The 18672-nt window shown below is 39.6% G+C and overlaps 1 protein-coding gene across 7 annotated transcripts in view; it reads left to right on the top strand.

The window, feature by feature from the left end:
- Window positions 1–18672, top strand: part of PCDH11X (protocadherin 11 X-linked) — a gene marked incomplete at both ends in the record, with an annotated part of 1090738 nt that overhangs the window by 24194 nt on the left and 1047872 nt on the right. For 4 of the 7 annotated variants that reach the window (XM_079765369.1, XM_079765370.1, XM_079765371.1 and 1 more), the window contains one exon: window positions 3486–4025. In XM_079765369.1, the coding sequence (XP_079621495.1) occupies window positions 3486–4025 (540 nt within the window). Of the gene's footprint in view, window positions 1–3437; window positions 4026–18672 lie in introns of those variants that run through there. The other 3 variants (XM_079765368.1, XM_079765373.1, XM_079765374.1) reach the window with 3 other exon arrangements.

Consider the following 18672-nt stretch of genomic DNA (forward strand, 5'->3'; position numbering starts at 1 on the left):
TAGTTTCCTTACCTACTTACCTTTTTTAGAACTAGATTGTTCAGAGACTATAAAATAAACTTGAACTTTTGCTTTTCATATCTTAAAATTTCAGAGTTGCTTCTTTTGATTCAATTTTTGCTTTCTCTAATTGTCATGATTCTGTCCCTCTATGATTGTTGCCTACCCAACCACACATTGCCTATGAAAACATCACTTAAACAGCACTACTGAAACCTGTAGAAAAATTTAATTCTCTGTATCTGATTTCATTGTGTTTGTCCTAGCAATTTACAAACTAACCTTACATTATAGTAGGAGTGGGTATGGAAGAATGGTGAAATAAAATTTAAGGTTATCATTTGTTCATGAAAGAAAGAAATTTGAGCCAAGCAAAGGTTCGTGTATAGAAATATTTTTCCTGAATATCTGATGTAAATGTATCCTGCTTCTATAAAACCAAGCAGTGAATATTTATAGTCATATTTAGTGGCTAAATTTCTATATTTGTCATTCAAAGAATTAAACTCAAAATTTTAAAGAAAATCCATTTTAATTTTTGTTTTGTAAATAATTTAGTATATAAAACAAAACATATTCAACTAGAAAATGCAAGGGTTGGAATCAAACAATGGAGAATGAGGTTATTTAATCATGTATGTTTACATCCTAGTAGCAGAGTTGACTTTGTTATATACTGGTTTAACACTGAATTAAAGATTTTTGTAATATTTATATTATCATATATAACCTCTGTGAGGGCAGGTATGTTTATCTGTGTGTTTTTTTTCACTGATATATTCTCAGTGCCTATAACAGTGCATGGAATATGAAAATTGATTAATAATTTTTTTTGATAAGTGACTAAATCGTCATGATAGTAATTACTAACCAGAGGGTAAATTTTCATTTCATGTTTACAATATGTATTTTCATTTCAGTTTTAGAAATGACATTGTCTTATTTTTTTCATTTTCCCCTGGTTTTTAAAACCTCCAAATGAATTTTTAATGATAAAGCACAGTTTAAATTTTTTTCTTTGATGATGTTATTAATTGATAGAGTAGGACAGATTATAATGGATTGGGAGAGGGGGACTGTTTGGAATTGGGTCATTTTCTTAATTCCTCCTCTTGTGTAGAGATATTGTAACATGCATTTGTTGTTTCTAAAAATGGTCTGTAGTATTCTTCTGCCAGTTGTAATAATGTGTAATACCTAAGGGTAAGACAAGAATAGAGTGGTAGTTTTAATTCCAGTAGTCAGTGTCCCATTTTTATTTTTGCTTATGTTTGCATGGCATTTATAAATTCACACACATAGACACTCATTTTTTTAGATGTCCTAGATTCACAATGTATAATACATATGTATATGTATGCATATTAACTCATGGTAAGTATAAATGAGATAAATTATTCTCAGATTCATAAAGGAGTTTAAGGCCAATAATTCACAAGAGAATGAATCTTGAGGTTTCTATATTATGTGATCCCTATGCTCATCATTGAGCAAATGATGCTGAAAATACCACAGGCAATAGTATTTTGTGCTGTTTACTGAGATAGATAATTTCTTTAGCATTAGCATTGCTTAATATTATACTTAAAATGTTTTGTAAATGGCACCTCAACACAGGAAAGTGGTTGAGCCCAAAATATATACTTTTACAATTCAGTGAAAAGAAATATAAAGTGATATGTTTCAGGTTTATCTAGTTTATTTCTTGGTTTTCCTCATGACCTAAACCATCTCAATTGTTTTAACAAATGGATTTATTACTGATTGCAAGTAGGAAAGTGTCCTTTTCTTCACTTTTGTGTTTTCTGACCTGTCCATGTGAATATTTTTTTTAATGCAGATGCCCAGCTATACAGTGGGGATATTACTTAACATAATACATTGTCTGGCATAATCAAACCATTATGCTTATAGCAAGATATATCATTTCACGAGTCCTTCTGTTTTTACTAAAATTTTTATAAGTTATTGATTACCAATAAATATTGAGAACTTCCTTAATTACATACCTATCTGCATTAATAGTTTTCCTTAATGGATTTTTAAATCACTATTTGTCAGCTAATCTTTTAAAACTTTGATAGCTGCATTAATACTCTTTAATTATAAAAAATATAACATTTAATAGGGTTTAGTGCAGTATGATACAAATTTTATTGTGTTTGTATATTAACTACAAATAACATCTAGAAGCACATGAAATGTTCCATGCTACTCTATATTAAAATGTATTTAATATACTAAAATTAATGCTATATCAAACTAATCTAGTTGAGAATAAAAATTGAGAATTAATAAAGGAAAATGTATAAAGTTACAAATTTTAAATAATAAAAATTCCTTATTGAATTTATCAGAAGAACCAGAGAACTGAAATTATTTGGCAGATTTTAGTGGTTTAACTGAGCAAAGTGATTTCAAATGACTTTCTTATTTTTAAACCCTAGTCAAGTTGTTCCTTGTTGTTGGGTAATTTTTATTTCAGTGTGTAGATGTGAAAACCCATTTCATATGGACTACTTTCAACCATGTATAAACACACATTCTCAGAGTTGAGATGTCTTCTAGTCCAGTTCTCCCACTGAATGTTTGGATATTGTCTGCCAAATCATAATTATGTAGAGCTAACCTGGTGATGCATTTTTTCTGTCACTACCTCCAAAGATATGGAGTTAATTCTCTCCTGAAAACTATTTTTTCCAAAATGTATTAATAGGCAGCTCTTTGTGTTGAACTAACAAAATTTTAGTTTCCTCCCTGTAATTTATCCTTATTCTTATTCTTCTCATTCAAAGAAAGAAAACTTAATATGCTTTATGCATATTTCTTCCCATGTTTAGGTATTTGTCATATAAACTACTTTCCTCTCTGAAAGGACTTTTTTTAAATCAAAACTTCCCAAGTCCCTCATATATTATGATTCTTTATTGCCTGTTATTTATATCGATTTTACATTTTGATGCCCAGAACAAAACACTCAAAATATTGTATAATATCTTCATTACCGATAGAAGAATTGCATTTGAAATCCATATTATAACAAAGAATAATGATTATGTTTTTCTGATTGGTAAAATATTCCTTTACTTTTCTATTTAATTAAATATTTTAATTATTTTATTACCTTTAACTAGCTTGGTATATTATATTATGTTTTACATATTTTATCAATGGTGGACACATATAACTTCTCAGGCTTTTTAATTACTGTAGATAACTGTAGATATCTTGTTTCATTGTACATTTTAATGTAAAAATGTATAATATTTTACTTAAAATCTAACAGTTTATTTAAAAGTGTTGATTGTATTTTGTTTAATGATTTTAATTTAAAACTGAGTAATTATTTAAAATACATTTAATTGTCAGCTTTACTAATTTATTCTTCCTCTTTCTCTATCTCTTCTCTTTCTCTCTTTCTCTTTTCTTTTTGACAGTACTCTGCGGGGTGGGGGGTACAACGAACTTTGAGCCTTGTACCTGGTATGGACTTGTTGTCCGGGACGTATATATTTGCGGTCCTGTTAGCATGCGTCGTGTTTCAGTCTGGCGCCCAGGAGAAAAACTATTCCATTCGAGAAGAAATGCCAGAGAACGTCCTGATAGGCGACTTGTTGAAAGACCTCAACCTGTCCCTAATTCAACACAAGTCCTTAAAAATTCCCATGAAGTTCAAGCTAGTGTACAAGACTGGGGAAGTGCCACTCATCCGAATCGAAGAAAATACTGGTGAGATATTCACTACTGGAGCCCGCATTGATCGTGAGAAATTATGTACTGGTATCTTGCTGGATGGCCGTTGCTTTTATGAAGTGGAAGTTGCCGTTTTGCCAGATGAAATATTTAGGCTGGTTAAGATACGTTTTCTGATAGAAGATATAAATGATAATGCACCATTATTCCCAGCAACTGTTATCAACATATCAATTCCAGAGAACTCAGCTATAAACTCTCGATTTGCTCTCCCAGCGGCCATTGATCCTGACATAGGAATAAACGGAGTTCAAAACTACCAACTCATTAAGGTGCGTTTTAAAAACATTTTTGCTAGAGATAACTCATTTTTTTAAAGACAAAAAGAATGGTCTTAGTGAACTTCAAATTTTGAGTAAGTCATCAAATTAATTTTTCAAAGTTTAAGCAAACTATTGTAGAGAAAATTCATCAATGAAATTTTTGAAATTGCATAGGGTATATAAATCTGAATCTTCACTTTATGTGTTTTAATTTTCACCAATTGTTAGTTTTTCCCTTAATCCACTATGGTGGTAAGACAAGGGACTCAACCATACTACTTACAAATCAATAACCAACCCTACAAGTTACTTTTGATCTGTCTGATTATTACTGCCACAAACTTGACCTAAACACATAAATCTAAAAGTTAAGAATGAATCAACAAACCCAGCATTTTTTCTCAGTGATTATTATTGTTATTTTTTTTTTACTTATATAAGTAGGGTTTTTATTTTTACAGAATTATGCACATTGTGTTGCTCCTTGCATTTTTCATATAACAAAACATCATGGAGCTGTTTCTAAATCAACGGACACATCTCTCCATCTTTCTGTTGTGTGATTCTTTTTTTTTGGTTTAATGTGCTTTTTTATTTTTTTATAATTTCATTTTATTGTTTAAAGTATTATAAACAGTAGTACATATATCTCCTTTTTCTCCCATTGACCTTCCCCCAGCCTACACTACCCCCTGGAACATGCCTTCATCCCACCCCCCAGTGTCTTGTGTCAATTGCTTGTTTTTATATGCATGCATACAAGTCCTTCGGTTGATCTCTTTTCCCCGCTCGCAGACTCCCCAGCCTTCCTGCTGTAATTGGACAGTCTGTTCGATGCTTCACTGCCTCTGTATCTATCTTTTTATTCATCAGACTAGAGGCCCGGTGCACGAAATTTGTGCACTGGGGAGGGTGTCCCTTAGCCCAGCTTGCACCTTCTCTAATATGGGACCCCTCGGGGGATGTCCAACTGCAGGTTTAGGCCCGATCCCTGTGGAATCAGCCCTAAACCTGCAGTTGGACATCCCTCTCACAATCCGGGACCGCTGGCTCCTAACCGCTCACCTACCTGCCTGATTGCCCCCTAACTGCTCCCTTGCTGGCCTGATTGCCCCCTAACTGCTCCTCTGCAGGCCTGATTGCCCCCTAACTGCTCCTCTGCAGGCCTGATTGCCCCCAAATACCCTCCCTTGCTGGCCTGATCACCCCCAAGGCTTTTATTAGTATAGATATGACCCTGCACAGAAAATTTTACTAACCCTGCTTTACAATAAGTGCTTGACGATTGAATCATTAGGACCAGACACCAAGATTTCCTTTCTTTGAATAGTGGAGGGAATAATTGTCTTGTCTTTAAGTTGCCCGGAAATTAAAATGAGATAATGACTTAGAAAAGTATAAAAGCACCATATAAAGACAACTGTCTTTTTAATGAAGTGGTAAAATGAAAAACACTATTTTTATTCTCCCATTCCTTCTTTTACAGCTTTTATTTAAACTTTGAAATTTATAAAAATTTCACTCCAATTTTCATTTCTTTACATTCAACATTATTTTGTATTGGTTTCAGGTTTTATATTAGTTACAGAATAGTGGTTAGACAATCATATACTTTACAAAGTGTTCCCCGATATTTCTAGTACCCACTTGGCATCATACCATCATTACAACACTATTGACTATATTCCCTATTTAAGTGACAATGGGTTTACAGGTTCCTTTCAGTGTTTCTTTTGTGTTGCTCGACCTTCCTTTTCTTTCTCATTTCTTCCCTCATTTTCTTTATATAGTATCTCAATTGGCCATCAAAGCTCAGTGAAGGCACTGGGACACGCTTAATCCATTTTACAGACCAGGAAACTGAGGCCCATTCCAGTTGGCTGTGGAACTTGACTCAGCACACAGGAAGCCCTCAGAGCCATGCTCTTTGCGCTTCCTAAGGGGTAGTTGCCCAGAAAACAGAAAAAACTTTCCAGTCAGGCTTCCGAGCCTCTTTCTCGAGCACCTCTTCATTGCGGATGCTCCACATTCTTTCCTCTCCCCGTCCCCTGCCCCCCATTCTTTACTGCCCCCGCTTCTCCGGAGCAGGTGGAAGGCTTCATACTCACTGCCTAGGCATGCTCTGCCATGGGGCAGGGCACCCCGGGCTTGCTTTTGGGTCAAGGCAGGAGCAGGAGTCACTGCCTCTGAAATGTGAAGGCCGCCTAAGCGAGGCCCATTAGCACTGGGAGCTTCTCTGAATCACATCAGTCAGTCCAGTATCCTGCAGTGCAGCACCCCTCCACTGAGGTAGCACCACCCCTCAACCCCTGTCTCAGAGGTGAGGGTCCTTGCCCCTCTGCCTTCCATGCCCCTTGATCCCTGGCTGGGCCCACCCACGTCTTGGGGGCACTGCAGAACCTCTGTCTCTCTGCAGATGAGGCAGATCCCTGCCCTAGGTTCCCGGGAAGCTATGAATCTGTGGCCAGAGGCCTGGTCTGGGTCTCAGCAACCCCATGCCTGCAATGTTCCTAGGGACCCCCGGGAGCTGCTGGGCGGGTCCCAACCTCACCTTCCTGGGGTGCCAATTTCCCCAGGGACCCCCTGGAGCTGCTGGGCCGGCCCGGCCACACACACCCGGGGTGCCGATCTCCCCAGGGACCCCCGGGAGTGGCTGGGCGGGTCCCGCCTCACCTCCCTGGGGTGCCGATCTCCCCAGGGACCCCCCGGGAGCCGCTGGGCGGGCCGGCCACAGCCCCCCCGGGTTGCCGATCTCCCCAGGGACCCCCGGGAGCCGCTGGGCGAGCCAGCCACAGCCCCCCCGGGTTGCCGATCTCCCCAGGGACCCCCGGGAACCGCAGGGCGGGCCCGGCCACGCCCCCCGGGTTGTCAATCTCCCCAGGGACCCCCGGGAGCCACTGGGCGGGCCCGGCCATGCCCCCCCCGGGTTGCCAATCTCCCCAGGGACCCCTGGGAGCGGCTTGGCGGGTCCGGCCACGCCCCCCCAGGATTTGGATCTGCCCAGGGACCCCCGGGAGCTGCTGGGCAGCCCGGCCACACCTCCCCGGGGTGGCGATCTTCCCAGGGACCCTCGGAACTAAGAGGACTGGGTGCCGCCATCTTCATCTTCTCAACAGCCAACGGCGGATAGGCCACCCCGAGTCCCGCCGCCCAGCCTCCCGCTGGCCCAATCGTGGGAATAGCGGAGTGATGGCTATTTGCATATTACCATTTTATTAGGTAGGATTATAATATTTTTTTTATTTTCCATAAATGAGTGAATAAAATGGTATTTTTGTTTCATTGTCTGGCATATTTCAATTAGCATAGTTCACTCCAGTTCCATCCATGCTGCTGCAAATGGTAAGAATTCCTTCTTTTTTATAGCAGTGTACTATTCCATTGTGTAGAAGTACCATAGTTTTCTAATTCACTCATCTTCTGATGGGCATTTAGGCTGTTTCCAAATCTTAGCTATTGTAAATTGGGCTGCTAGGAACATAGGGGTGCATATATCCTTTCTGATTGGTGTTTCTAGTTTCTTGGGATATATTCCTAGAAGTGGGATTACTGGGTCAAATGGGAGTTCCATTTTCAGTTTTTTGAGGAAACTCCATACTGTTCTCCACAGTGGCTGCAACAGTCTGCATTCCCACCAGCAGTGCACAAGGTTCTTTTCTTTTTTTTCCTGCACATCCTCGCCAGCGCTTGTCCTTTGTTGATTTGTTGATGGTTGCCATTCTGACAGGTGTAAGATGATAACTGATTGCTGTTTTGATTTGCATCTCTCCAATAATTAGTGACGTTGAGCATGTTTTCATATGTCTCTTGGCCTTCCTTCTGTATTCTTTCAAAAAGTGTCTATTTAGGTCTGTTGCCCATTTTTTTATTAGATCATTTATCTTCCTTTTGTTATGTTGTATGAGTTCCCTGTAAATGTTGGAGATTAAACCTTTATAGGTGATAACATTGGCAAATATGTTCTCCCATACAGTGGGTTTTCTTGTTGTTTTGTTGATGGATTCTTTTGCTGTGCAAAAGCTTTTTATTTTCATGTAGTCCCATTTGTTTATCTTCTCTTTAGTTTCCATTGCTCTAAGAATGGTATCAGTGAAGAAATTGCTTTGGTATATGTCTGAGATTTTGCTGCCTGTGGATTCCTCTAGTATTTTTATGGTTTCCTGTCTTATGTTTAAATCCTTTATCCATTTTTGAGTTAATTTTTGTGTATGGTGTAAGTTGGTGGTCTAGTTTAATTTTTTTTCATGTATCTGTCCAATTTTCCCAACCCATTTATTGAAGAGGCTGTCTTGACTCCATTTTATGTTCATGTCTCCTTTGTCAAATATTAATTGAGCATAGTTGTTTAGGTTGATTTCTGGGTTCTCTATTCTATTCCATTGGTCTATATGTCTGTTCTTGTGAAAGTAGCAGGCTGTTTTGAGAACAGTGGCTTTGTAATACAGCTTGAAATCTGGTATTGAGAACCCACTTACTTTGTTCTGCTTTCTCAGGATTGCTGCAGCTATTCGGGGTCTTTTTTTTTTTTTATTCCAGATTTATTTTTGGAGAGTTCTTTCTAGGTCTGTGAAATATGTGGTTGGTATTTTATTTATTTTTATTTTTTTAAATTATTTATTTATTTTTTAAAATTTCTTTATTGATTAAGGTGTCACATATTTGTCCTCATCCCCCCATTCCCATCCCACACCCCTCCCCACGGATGCCCCAACCCCCTGTTGAACTTAACCATTGGTTAGGCTCATATGCATGCACACAAGACCTTTGGTTGATCTCTCCCCCCTCCCCCCATCCTCCCCTATCCTCCCTCTGAGGCCCGATAGTCGATCGATGCCTCCTTGTTTCTGCTTCTGTTGTTGTTCATCAGTCTATGTTGTTCATCATTTCCCCTAGATGAGCGAAATCATGTGTCACTAGAGATATACTTATAAGAACTGAATGTGAGACGAGCAATAATAGTTATGCTGACAGGCAAATGAATCAGTCTGTAGTGAGTTTCTTTCTGGACCAACAGTTCTTTTGAGACCCAATATCAATGCCCACCAGTTCCTTATGAGTACATGTAGGCACTGACCCCTCAGCTCTGGATGGTGGACAAATGGTGGTAATGCAGGTCCTACTCCCTCTGGTTTGGTCTCAGCTGGACCCAGGGGCACGGCTTCACCCGGACCCAGGGGCATGTGGCCTCACCCTGACCCAGGGAGTGCGCGGCCTCACCCGGACCCAGGTGCGCGTGGCTTCACCCAGACCCAGGACCCAGCCTCACCCGGATCCAGGGGCACACGGCCTCGCCCAGACCCAGGATTCAGCTTCACCCGGACCCAGGGGCGCATGGCCTCACCCGGACCCAGGGGCGCGTTGCCTCTCCCGGGCCCGGGACCCAGACTCACCCGGATCCAGGGGCACACGGCCTCGCCCAGATCCGGGATCTAGCTTCCCCCGGACTCAGGGGCACGTGGCCTCACCCGGACCCAGGGTGGCGTGGCCTCACCCGGATCCAGGGGCCCACGGCCTCGCCCGGACCCGGGACCCAGCCTCACCCGGATCCAGGGGCACACGGCCTCACCCGGACACGAGATCCAGCTTCACCCAGACCCAGGGGTGCGTGGCCTTACCCGAACCCAGGGGCGCGTGGCCTTACCCGGGCCCGGGACCCAGCCTCATCCGGATCCAGGGGCACACGGCCTCGCCTGGACCCGGGATCTAGCTTCCCCCGGACCCAGGGGCACGTGGCCTCACCCGGACCCAGGGGCGTGTGGCCTCTCCCAGACCCAGGGTTGCATGGCCTCACCCGGTTCCAGGGGCCCACGGCCTCACCCGAACCCGGGACCCAGCCGCACCCGGATCCAGGGGTACACGGCCTCGCCCAGACTCAGGATTCAGCTTCACCTGGACCCAGGGGCGCATAGCCTCACCTGGACCCAGGGGTGCGTGGCCTCTCCCGGGCCTGGGACCCAGCCTCACCCAGATCCAGGGGCACACGGCCTCGCCCGGACCCGGGATCTAGCTTCCCCCGAACCCAGGGGCACATGGCCTCACCCGGACCCAGGGGCGCGTGGCCTCTCCCAGACCCAGGGTCGTGTGGCCTCACCCGGATCCAGGGGCCCACGGCCTCACCCGGACCCGGGTGTGGTTGGTATTTTAATGGGGAGTGCATTGAATCTATAGGTTTCTTTGGATAGTATGGACATTTTAATGATGTTGACTCTACCAATCCATGAACATGGTATGTTCTTCCATCTGGTTATGTCTTCCCCTATCTCTTTTTTCAGTGTCCTGTAGTTTTCCACATACAGGTCTTTTACCTCCTTAGTTAAGTTTATTCCTAAGTATCTTTTTTTTTGGAGCGATGGTAAATGGTATTGCTTTTTTGTCTCTCTTTCTGAAAGTTCACTATTGGTGTAGAGAAATGCCATAGATTTCTTGGCATTAATTTTTTATCCTGAACATTGCTGAATTCATTTATTAACTATAATAATTTTAATGTAGTCTTTAGGGTTTTTTATGTATAATATCATGTCTTCTGCGAATAAGGACAGTTTTTCTTCTTTTCCAATTTGGATGCCTTTTATTTCTTCTTCTTGTCTAATAGCAATGGCTAATACTTCCAATACTATGTCAAACAGGTGTGGTGAGAGTGGGCATCCCTGATTGTTCCTGTTCGTAGGGGAAATGGTTTTAGTTTTTGCCCATTGAGTATGATGTTGGCTGTGGGTTTGTCATATATGGCTTTTATTATGTTGAGGTATGAGCCTTCTATTCCCACCTTGCTGAGAGTTTTTATCAAGAAAGGATGTAAGATTTTGTCAAATGTTTTTCTGCATCAATTAATATGACTATGTGATTTTAATCTCTCAATTTGTTTGTGATGTATCATGTTTATTGATTTGCAGATATTGTACCACCCTTGCATCCCCGGGATAAATTCTACTTTGTCATGGTGTGTGATCTTTCTGTTGTACTGCTGGGTCTGATTTGGTAGAATTTTGTTGTAGATTTTGGCATCTATGCTCATGAGGGATATTGGCCTATGATACTCTTTTATTGTGTTGTCTTTATCTGGTTTTGGTATTAGGGTGATGCTGGCTTCATAGAATGAGCTGGAAGTGTTCCTTCCTCTTGAATTTTTTGGAATATTCTGAGGAGGATAGGTTACAGTTCTTCCTGGAATTTTTGGTAAATTTCCACTCTGAAGCAGTCTGGTACCAGACTTTTGTTTGCTAGAAGCTTTTTGATAACCACTTCAATTTGTTCCATAGTTACTGGCCTATTGAGATGTCTAGATTCTTCCTGATGGAGTTTTGGAATGTTCTAGTTTTCTAGGAATATGTCTATTTCCTCCAGGTTGTCCAGTTTTTTGGAATAGCATTGTTCATAGTATTTTTTAAAACAATCTTTGTATTTCTGTGGGGTCTGTTGTTATTTCTCCTCTTTCATTTCTGATTTTTTTTGGGGGGAGGGGTCCTCTCTCTTTCCTTCTTGGTGACCCTGGCTAGAGGTTCATCAATCTTGTTTATCCTTTCAAAGAACTAGCTTTTGGTTGTGTTGATCATTTGTATTGTTGTTTTTTGTTTGTTTGTTTGTTTGTTTTTTTATCTCTGTGTTATTTATCTCTGATCTGATCTTTACTATTTCCTTCCTTCTGCTTACAGTGGGCTTTTCTTGTTGCTCTCTTTCTAACTCTTTCAGTTGTAGGGTTAGGTAGTTTATTACCATTGTTTCTTGTTTTTTTTTCAGTAGGCTTGTAGAGCTATGTACTTCCCTCTCAAGACTGCTTTCACAGTGTCCCATAGATTTTGGATTGTTGTGTTTTCATTGTCCTCTGTTGCCATGATGTTTTGTATTTCTTCTTTGATGTCTATGGTAACCCAGTCATTGTTTAATAGCATGCTATTTAGTCTACATGTGTTTGATTTTTTTGGATTGTTTTTATTGTAGTTGATTTCCAGATTTATGCCATTGTCATCTGAGAAGATGCTATATGATTTCAATCTTCTTAAATTTGAAGAGACTTTGCCTGTAACCCAATATATGGTCTATCTTTGAAAATGACCCATGTGCACTTGAGAAGAATGTATATTCTGTGACTTTGGGTTGAAATGTTCTGAAGATGTCAATTAATTCCATCTGATCTAGTGAGTCATTTGGAATTGATGTTTCTTTGCTGATTTTTTGTTTAGAGGATTTGTCCAATGGTGATAGTGGGGTATTAAAATCCCCTACTATGATTGTATTGCTGTCAATATCTCCTTGACATTCTCTAGAAGTTTTTTTTATATATTTGGGTGCTCCTTTATTGGGTGCGTATATGTTTACCAGAGTTATTTCTTCTTGTTGCATTGCTCCGTTTAGTATTATGAAGTGGCCTTCCTTATCTCTTTTTATGTCCTTCACTTTGAGATCTAATTTGTCAGATATAAGTTTTGCTACCCCAGCATTTATTTCATTTCCATTTGCCTGAAAAACCTTTTTCCATCCCTTCATTCTCAGTCTGTATGCGTCTTTTTTTCTGAGGTGGGTTTCCTGTAGACAGCAGATATTTGGGTCACGTTTTCTTATCCACTCAGTTACCCTATGTCTTTTGATTGGGGCATTTAGTCCATTTACATTTAAAGTTATTATTCATAGGTACTTGTTTGTTGCCATTTTTATTCTTTACCCCTGTTTTCCTTCTTCACTTCCTATTTCTTCTTTTTAGAGCAGACCCTTTAGCATTTCTTGCATTGCTGGTTTGGTGGTAATAAACTCGCTTAGTCCTCTTTTTGTCTGTGAAGCTCCTGATTTCACCCTCAATTTTTATTGATAGCCTTGCTATATAAAGTATTCTTGGATTCAGACCCTTCTTTTGCATGACTTTATATATTTCATTCTATTCCCTTCTTGCCTGATGTGTTTCTCTTGAGAAATCAGTTGCTAGTCTGGTGGGGGTTCCTTTGTAGGTAACTTTTTGTCTTTCTCTGGCCACTTTTAAGATTTTTACTTTGTCGTTGGTGTTTGCCAATTTAATTATAATGTGCCTTGGCGTTGGTCTTTTGGTGTTCAATTTGTTTGTGACTCTGTGAGCTTCTTTGATTTGTGTGAGTTTTTCTTCCCTATATCAAGAAAGTTTTCCATCATTATTTCTTAAAACAGGTTTTCTATTTCTTGCTCAGTTTCCTCTCTTTCTGGCACTCTTATTATGCAGGTGTTATTTTGTTTTGTGTTGTCCCAAAGTTCCCTTAGGATCTCCTCCTGTTTTTTATTTTTTCTAGATGCTGTTCTGCTTGGGTATTTTTTCCTACCTTGGCTTCTAGCTCACTGATGCAGTCCTCTGCTTCTTCTAGTCTACTGTTGATGCTTTCTATTGTGCTTTTTATAGCAGTGATGCCATTTTTCATTTATTCTTGGTTCTTCATTTCCTCTGGTTCTTGCACATATTGATGAATTTCTCTTCCATTCTTCTCAACCACCTAATGACCATTTCTCTGAATTCTTTCTCTGACAGGTTGCTTGCCTCCATTTTGTTTAATTCCTTTTCTACTGATGCCTCCTTTTCTTTCATATACTGGCTGTTTCTTTGTCTCCCCATGATATCTCTTCTCTGGGAGTCTGCTTATGTAGTTCTCTCTCTCATTATCTTAGGCGAATTCTGACCTTTCCATGAGAAAGTGCAGAGCTCCCCCTAGTCCACGCATTCTAGCTGCTTGGGTTCCAGTGTTCCTGGGTTCACAGCTATTCCCTGGTGTCATAGTTGTAGATTCCCGGGATTTTTAGACTTCCAATAACATCCAATCTCCCCTTCAAGATGTCGCGGTATCTGCGTCAGTGCCGGTTGCTCCAGTAGGGATTTAAGCAGCAGTGGAGGCTGCCCCGTCAGGGGAACCCCGTCTGGCAATCCCCAATAGTCACTGGGAGTATAGCTGTCCCTCTACTCACAAATAAACACTCCCCGTGTGACCACACACTCTCCTTTTGTTCTCTCACTCATGCACTATCTTGCAGTCTGCCTTCCTGTCAGCAGCCATCTTCCCTCTTTTCTCAGTGATTATTTTTGATATAAAGCTTTATTTTGTCTTTTTAAAATATTCTGAATAAATTTACTTGAGAGATGTATAGAACATTTTTCATTACTAGCATTTCTACACATATATAGAATGATGATAATTATTTTTCATAATGATTTTCAAGTCAAGGTCAGATCTTTAAGCATGTTGAGTCATCAAAATGAGAGTGAATTTCAGCCAATATGCTGCTTGTTAATGTTAAATATTTTCATTTTATTCCAATTCTTTGAAAACACAGAGGATTTATTCGCAATAGAGTGTAAGTAAACCTTTTAGTGAAAAAGCTTCAATTAATCTGAAGAACCTATTTTGCCTTGAGTTGAGTCTTGGATGGGGAAGTCAGAGGGAAGATTAAATGGTGTTCTTCAAAATATTTTAATTACCTAATGTGATATATAGGGCAGTAGAAAACTCAGATTTTGGTATTTGAAATAGTACAATGTGCTTTAATGATCTTGAAAAAGTTGTAAAAGAACAAATGTGTAGATTTAATATAGAGATGGTCAAGGAATTTTCAAAATTTTATAAACATTTTTTGACAATTCATTACCAGATTATGATTAACATGATCAATGCTAAAAGTATTCAAAGGTCACATAAATAAGATATTTTAATGTACTATATTACCTGAAGGTTTTGGATTAGAAGGTGTGAAATATTGGAAAACTTCTCAGCTGATGCCAATATCTTGTGAAGATATATTTATTTATAAATCCATTTAGAAATTGAAGGCTACAGAACTCTTGAGTGAATTTGAGTGATATGCAAATTTGTGTGTGAATATAAGTAAAAACAGAAGTGATAGGTTATTTATAAATGAGAATTTAGGTAAAATCCAGTGGCAATGGAAAAAGTTGTAAGAATAAGATAGATATAGATCACAATTTTGTACTTAGAAAAACTAGAAAAGCCACTTCCAGCTTAACATTTTTACCTTTAGTTTCTTCTTTCATAATATGAAGATGATGATGTAAATGCCACAGGGGCAAAATTGGAAAGAATAAGCACTAACTAGAGAGTAGATATAACTTCATAAAATATTTTTGGAGATGCTTTAAAATATGTGGCTATTTATAGAAATGTGAGGGTTAGTGAATGCTATCTTTAAAACAACACTGCCCAATAGAACTTTCTACAATGACTACATTTCTATAATATGTGATATCCAATATGGTAGTTACTGGCCACATGTGGCTATTGGATACTTGAAATAGGATTAGTGTTACCATTGAACTGAATTTTAAATTTTATTTAATTTTAATTGCCACATGTGGTGGTAGCTACCATATTAGACACCACAGTCTAAGCAAAACCAATTTAATTTGAAAGTAAAATTTAACAGGTAAAAGCAAAGACTTGTCAAATTAAAAGCATGTCATTCTACTTTAGAATGTGTGATAAGCCAAAAGTGAACTATACAATGCACCTAAACTACTGGGGCATTTGTATGGCTCCAGGTACAAGTACTATTCTGACTCTTTGTTAAAAATAATGAGTATGGAATACAAAGCTTATACCCATGCATACAGAAGGCTAAGGCATGGGTGATGTTAACTGAATGCACTTTGACTTACAAAAAGGTCCTGTCATGAAAATAGTTTGTATGCTGGCAGGATAGAGAGGTTAAATAAAAAGAAGGAAAGAAACATGTTTTGATTCATCCATAAACTTTAATAAATGTTACAATTTGAAAGTAAGTAGGCTAACCATAGTAATTTATTTTGAAAGACCCTCTGTCCTACAGAATAAAATAAGAACTTAATTAACACTTATGTGTTCTATTTTTGTTGAATAGACAAGACTAACAAAATCATAGTTTATACTAACTAGGGAAATATAAAATTCATATGAAAAGATCACATAATAGCCAAAACCGGTTTGGCTCAGTGGATAAAGCGTCGGCCTGCAGACTGAAAGGTCCCAGGTTTGATTCCGGTCAAGGGCATGTACCTTGGTTGCGGGCACATCCCCAGTAGGAGGTGTGCAGGAGGCAGCTGATCGATGTCTCTCTCATCCATGTTTCTAACTCTCTATCCCTCTCCCTTCCTCTCTGTAAAAAAATCAATAAAATATATTTTTTTAAAAAAAGAAAAGATCACATAATAAAGGGGGAAATAATTTTAAAAATTATAGGCAAAAATAGGTCAGTTTGTACATGAAAGGATCCTGCTTTTGACAACTGTATATTAATTAACTAAAAATAAAGGCAGTGGTAGATGAATGGCAGCATGAGAGAACCCCTTGGTTTCTCCCCTTGAAGTTTCAACAATTTGAATGGCTATAACTCTACAAAGGATTACACAGTGAATGCACAAACACACCTGAGAGATATGCACATTGAAACATCTAAAGGTGGGCAAGTGCGAGTGAAGGGGGGAGGTGAGAAAGGTAAGAAGCTAAAAGGAGCCATACTTGCAGTTCTGCAGCTGAAAGCTCAGAGCGAGGCTCAGCCCAGAAAGGGGAGGAATTGAGTTGTGGCTGGCACTCCATTAAGCCAGGAGGAACAAAGAAATTTAGTGAGCATTCCTATAAGAGTAAGCAGTGAAAGCTGTGGCTGAGCCCAAGTTCCTGGTCAAGACACAACACTGGAGTGAGGAAGCGGTTGTAGGCCAGTCAGCATTCCAGACAGAGAAACAAATCCATGGAGCTTGGTTGCCTATAGTCTCCCAGAGCTCGCCTCCTCTTGTCCTTGGTGTCTAGTTATGGAGCACACTATCTGCAAGCTGGAGAACTGGTACTACAGAATCAATTTCATCCCTTTGCAAAGAGTGCACTCTGTGACTGGTTTCAGGGTTGGGGCATAGAGAGGACTCCCAGATGTCAAGATGGCTGAGATCATCATCACTGAAATGACAAAACAACACATAAGGCTGCTGGATTCCCCCAGCTCAGCTCACCCTACCCTAATGAATTGCAACTACACTGATGGCAGTATCTGGCTGTGGTGACAGCACTGGCATTTCACAGACATAAAAACTTGTGATTTAGCTCCACTTATTGGAAAATAATAGAAAGGCCTATTCATATTAATCTGCTAGATAAATGTCACCTATACATAGAGAAGGAATCCATCAAATACCACAAATAACCAAGGTAGTGAGGCAGTTAAAAAAGAAAATGAAAAATCTCCAAAAAACAAACTTAAAGACATGGGAATATGTGATTTAAATGACAAAGAAATAAAGATTATAGTTCTGAAAAAAACTAAATGTGATGCAAGAAAACACAGATAAGGACCTTAATTAACTGAGAAACCAAATAAAGGAACAAAATAGATACTTTACAAAAATATTAAACCAAAAAAAAAAGAAACAAGTAGAAATTGTGGAAATGAAGAACTTAATAAAGGACATCAACAATGAACTAGCAAGCCTGGCAGGGTTGCTCAGTGGTTGAGCATTGACCCATGAACCAGGAGGTCACAGTTTGATACCAGTCAGGTCATGTGCCAGGGTTGTGGACTCTATCCCCAGTAGGGGGCATGCAGGAGGAAGCTGATCAATGATTCTCTCTCATCATTGATGTTTCTAACTCTCTCTCACTCTCCTCTATCTGAAATCAATAAAAAGAAGAATGAAATACCAAGAATAGGGAATAGAGATGACCATATGGAGGAAAGTATTATTGATATCAGATAGAAATCTAGAAATGACAGAAAGAGAAAAAGAGAGAAAATTGAGCATAAAAAAAATAAAAGAACTATAAGAGAACTATCTGACTCCATCAGAAAGAACAATCTTATATAATAAAACCCTAATATGCAAATCGACCGAACAGTGGAATGACTGGTCGCTATGAACTGACCATCAAGGGGCAGATGCTCAACGTAGGAGCTGCCCCCTGGTGGTCAGTGTGCTCCCACAGGGGGAGCACCGCTCAGCCAGAAGCTGGGCTTATGGCTGGCAAGTGCAGCAGAGGTGGCGGGAACCTCTGCAGCAGCATTAAGGAGCAGTGAGCTGAGCGGTAGGGAGCAGCAATCAGGCAGGCGGTAAGGAGTGAGGGGTCCCGGACTGTGAGAGGGCACAGGCTGGGCTGAGGGACTCCCCATCCTCAGTGCATGGATTTTGTGCACTGGGCCTCTAGTATAAGAATAATAGGCATACCAAAAGAAGAAGAAGAAGAGAGAAGGGAACAGAGAGCCTATTCAAACACATAGCTGATGAAAACATCTCAAACCTATGAAAAGAGCTAGATACTGGAATCCAAGAAGGAAACACAATGCCTAATTACCTCAATCCAAAGAGGCCTTTTCCAAAGTGCACTATATTAAAACTGTCAAAAATTAATGACAAAAAAATAATTCTCAAAGCAGACAGAGAAAAGAAGAAAGTAACCTATAAAGGAATGTTCATTAGGTTATCATCAAACTTCTCACCAGAAACCCTACAAGCTAGAAGAGAGTGGAACCAAATATTCAACCTACTGAAAGAAAGAAATTACTAGCCACGTATAATATATCCAGCAAACTTATCCTTTAGATATGAAAGAGAAATAGAAGACCTCCATTGCATGAAATACTCAAGGGGATTATTATACCTGAAACAAAAACAAAATATCACAAAACTATGAGTAAGATAACTAACAACCTTATTGCAAAACCACAGATGATTTGT

This window comes from Cnephaeus nilssonii (assembly GCF_951640355.1).
Source record: "Cnephaeus nilssonii genome assembly, chromosome: X".
In the NCBI taxonomy this organism is placed as follows: Eukaryota; Metazoa; Chordata; class Mammalia; order Chiroptera; family Vespertilionidae; genus Cnephaeus; species Cnephaeus nilssonii.